Source organism: Sturnira hondurensis, unplaced genomic scaffold (assembly GCF_014824575.4).
Source record: "Sturnira hondurensis isolate 20B ecotype Veracruz unplaced genomic scaffold, ASM1482457v3 Scaffold0003213, whole genome shotgun sequence".
Lineage (NCBI taxonomy): Eukaryota > Metazoa > Chordata > Mammalia > Chiroptera > Phyllostomidae > Sturnira > Sturnira hondurensis.
This window is the reverse complement of record NW_028075844.1, coordinates 1580081-1584468: the sequence shown is the minus strand read 5'-3', so window position 1 is coordinate 1584468 and position 4388 is coordinate 1580081. Positions and strand designations below refer to the sequence as shown.

The window sequence follows — 4388 nt, the reverse complement described above, 5'->3', positions numbered from 1 at the left end:
AGGCTGAGCCCTTGGAAGCACCTGCTCCACCTGACAAAGATGGCATCTGCAGTGCAGGAGAGTGACTCAGGACAGGGGCTCCAGGTGCTATCCCCTCAGCTCTCTCCACAGAGCCCCAAACCCATCTCTTTTCATGTGACTCTCATCTTCTCCTCCCCTCCTCTGCCAGTGCCCCAGGTGAGTGGCTGCAAATGAGATTTTGTGTGTTGACACTTTAAAGAGGGCACCTGTAGCAGACTCCCATCTCTCCCTGGCAGACAGAATCCCCACAGATTTTCATAGCCAGGCTTTATGTGGGCACCTCTTCCCAGATCTGGTGCTCTGGGCTGGGGAGCCCAGCTTGGGGTTGGGACAACACCCTTCTCAGGGGGAACCTTTGCAGCTGAGATACCCCTCTGGAATCTCAGCCATGGCCCGTGGGAGCAGGGACAGCCCTTTTCTCGTGTCTTTGCCCTATAACCTGTCTGAATGTGGCTTCCCCTATGAATCCTTAGTATAAGACTCCTGCTAAGTTAGCCTTCAATTGGTTATTCAGTCAGATTGCCCTCTTTTAGTTGTAATTCCAGTTGTTCCTGGGAGGAGGTGAGGATAGCTTCCACCTACTCTGCTACCATCCTCTGAATTCACTATCTTTGATCTGGGTGTATTTTCCTTGTGTTCTTTTTATATCCCATTTAAAATTCCATTTTCTAAGAATTGGTTTCAATATAAATGCACACCTTTGTGAAAACACAGAAGTGGACAAAGCAAATGAGGATTCTTCTCATTTGATGTCGCATTAAATGAGGAGTAAGTGTGTGTATGACACAAGGCCCTTGGAAGTACAACATGTGAAGAAAGGGGACAGATTACCTGGCCTGAGGAGGACTGTATAGCAAATGGTCTGGGGACCTGGGGTCTTTGCATGTTTCTCAAGGAACAAAACCAGAACTGGAGTGTGCCCATTGAATGTGCCAAAAAAGAGATCAAATCCCAAAGTCCAAGAATAACAACAACAACAAAATGCCCCAAAGGCTTGCCTCATCTACTGTTGGGCCATAGAAAATTAAGGGTGACTGAATAAACAGGGCATAGGTGTAGGAATGACAATTGGGTCAAGAGCTGAGGGGAGGCTCTGATAAGGGGGTAGAGCGGGAAAGGAGTCAGATTTCTTTAATGGTTGTTTAAATACACAACAGAACATGCCCATCCCAATATAGAGCCTGAGGTTTTTTGTACATGGGAGGGATAAGGACAGGAATTGCTGGGAACCATTTCTACAGTGTACCAGGCAATGATCTGGCCAACGTAGGTTGTAGCCACTCCTAGCTGAGTCAGTATGGCCAGGGCTGAGAAGGACATGCAAATAATACAACAATGGTCATAGTGTGTGTGTGCATGTGTGTGACTTGTGCATGTGACAGTCCTCAAAACAGGGGGACAAGGGAGCATGTATGGCAAGGTAATTCTTACAAACAGAAGCAAGAACTCAATCAAGAGGAGGCACTGAGGAGGGGATCTGTCTCCTTCATGGGACACATTTGCAACAAGAGGAATGTGGACAAGGAAGTCCCTGTGTCTGAGGTTTCATAACAGCAGCAGGGAGGTCATGTCACTCCAATGTGTCTGACACCTTCTCTTCTCCTCTTCCTCATGCTCATTCACTGCCAACCCCAGCTGCCTTTCTCAGGCTGAACATTAACACACACACATGGACCAATCCCTCTGCTGGGCACACACGTTCCCACATAATCTTAAATCTCCTTTCCCTCTTATGGGAGCTCTCATGCTAATGCCATTTCGTTTGTTTGCATAAATACCCACAAAAAATTAAATACCCAATTCATTTCTTTATACCTGCTTTTCTTTTATCATACCACCTGTCACTGATTGAAATGCTATATATTTTTATTATTTGCTTCTGTGTTCTTTCTCCATCATTGCCTTGCAGCAAATTTTGTTCTTCAGCACACAATACTCACAGCCTGGACAATGCAGAAAACATGGTCAGCGCTCAATTTGCACTCCTAAAATATGAGGGGAGACCCCAAAAATGCGGAATTATCTTTTTTAGGGTGGGCACCTGGTAGTGCAGGCTTCCCTGGATAAGTAAGTGTTCTAGGAACCCATCTGTATCAGTGCATCTGCTGGTGTTGTGAGAGTCTGTATTTGGCTTCTGTGAATCATTTTTGAAGACTCTTCCAATGCATTTGACAAGTGCACCTGCCCACACTGCACTGAGTGTTCAACAGTTTTTGACCAAAAACAGCATGACTGCCTTGCCCCACACTCCCTATCCACCCAATTTCACCCTGCACTGGGTGAGATTTTTTTTGTTTCCCCAGATGAAAAAGGCCCTCCGGGGGAAATGTTTTGGCAATCTGAAAGAAATGAAAAAAAATAGCAGAAGCACTAAAAGGCATAAAAATGCATGAGCTCAAACACTGTTTTGAGCAATGGGAAAACATTTTGATAAGTGTATTGCACCTAATGGAGAGCACTTTGATGGTGACTGAAATTTAAATGTGTAAAAATAAATGCACAATATTTTATAAATAAACCTATAGGCTTAGTGGGTCCCACTTCACACATGAAAAACTTCTCATTAAAACTGTAGAATATGCCCTGGCTGGTGTAGCTCAGTGGACTGAGCATGGGCTGTGAACCAATAGGTCGCCAGTTCAATTCCCAGTCAGGGCACATGCCGGGGTTGCAGGCCAGGTCCCCAGTGGGAGCCATGTGAGAGGCAACCACACATTCATATTTCTCTCCCTCTCTTTCTCCCTCCCTTCCCCTCTCTCTAAAAATAAATAAATAAATAAAATCATTTAAAAAACCCTGTAGAATATCTGATGCCTTAGGAGAAAAGATGATCGATATAAAAGTTTCATACCACAGGTATCATGGGGGATTTCCCGAAAGGGGGTCATACCTATACACAATATGTTAAAATTAATTTTTGAGTGACAATATAAGTTGTAGCATTTCAACTTTTTGTGAATTAGTCATATTACTTTCCTCTTTCCTAGTAGTCACCTCCACTGCATGGAACCAAGGAATGGTACACAAATTTCAGAATTTCTTCTCCTGGGACTATCAGAGGCACCAGAACTGCAGCCCATCCTATTTGGCCTGTTCCTCTGCATGTACCTGATCACTGTGTTGGGAAACCTGCTCATCATCCTGGCTGTCAGCTCAGACTCCCACCTCCACACCCCCATGTACTTCTTCCTCTCCAACCTGTCCTTGGTTGACATCTGTATCACCTCCACCACCATCCCAAAGATGCTGCTGAACATTGAGACACAGAGCAAAGCCATCACCTATGAAGGCTGCATCACCCAGATGTATTTTTTCCTACTCTTTGCAGGGTTGGATGACTTCATCCTCACCCTCATGGCCTATGACAGGTATGTGGCCATCTGTCACCCCCTGCACTACACAGTCATCATAAACCCCCGGCTCTGTGGACTGCTGGTCCTGGTATCCTGGATCACGAGTTCCCTGTATTCCTTGTTGCAAAGCTTAATGGTATTACAACTATCCTTCTGTGCAGACTTGGAAATCCCTCACTTTTTCTGTGAATTCAATCAGATGGTCCAACTCACCTGTTCTGACACCTTTGTTGAAAACATTGTGATGTATTTTGGAGTTGGGGTGCTGGGTGGTGGTCCCTTTGTTGGGATCCTTTACTCTTACTCTAAAATAGTGTCCTCCATACGAGCAATCCCGTCAGCTCATGGGAAGTATAAAGCATTTTCCACCTGTGCATCTCACCTCTCAGTTGTCTCCTTATTTTATGGTACAAGCCTAGGAGTGTATCTCAGCTCTGCTGGTACCCACAGCTCACAGTCAAGTGCAACAGCCTCAGTAATGTACACTGTGGTCACACCCATGCTGAACCCCTTCATCTACAGTCTCAGGAACAGAGACATAAAGGGGGCTCTGAGAAGATCAGTTGGGATGGCAGCTATAAAAGGACCAATTGTCCTTGGGCTAAAGAAATGCCCATGATTGCAGGGCTCAAAGCCTCAGAGCCAAATGTTGCAACTCTTCGATCAGGTTATGGTTTTGAAAGTTGCTCCTTTTATTTATTTGCTGGAATTCCCATTTGCTTGTTTCAACTTCTCTACGCAGTTTAAGTGACCACTTAACTTGAGCTTTCTGCTCTGTCATACAGACAGCTTCTCCCTGTGCTTTGTTTCTACCTTTACAGTTTTCCAACCTTAATCAGAAACATCTAAAATCCCAGTTTATTTCACAGACAGCAGGGATTTAAGAATAACTTCTTCTCCAATGATGTACATCACTGCATGTAACTTGTTCTTATTTTATAGACCAAATAGTCACAAGTGGTATTACTCAGGTGGACAAAACTGCACTTGGCTACATACATCATTTACAAAACT

The 4388-nt window shown here is 44.6% G+C and overlaps 1 protein-coding gene across 1 annotated transcript; it reads left to right on the top strand.

Annotated features, from left to right (window-relative positions):
* Positions 1 to 3011: 3011 nt before the first annotated feature.
* Positions 3012 to 3993, top strand: LOC118984151 (olfactory receptor 7A17-like). Its single transcript, XM_037041931.1, has one exon. The coding sequence runs from the start codon at positions 3025 to 3027 to the stop codon at positions 3991 to 3993; it is 969 nt and encodes a 322-aa protein (XP_036897826.1). The 5' UTR covers positions 3012 to 3024.
* Positions 3994 to 4388: the final 395 nt, after the last annotated feature.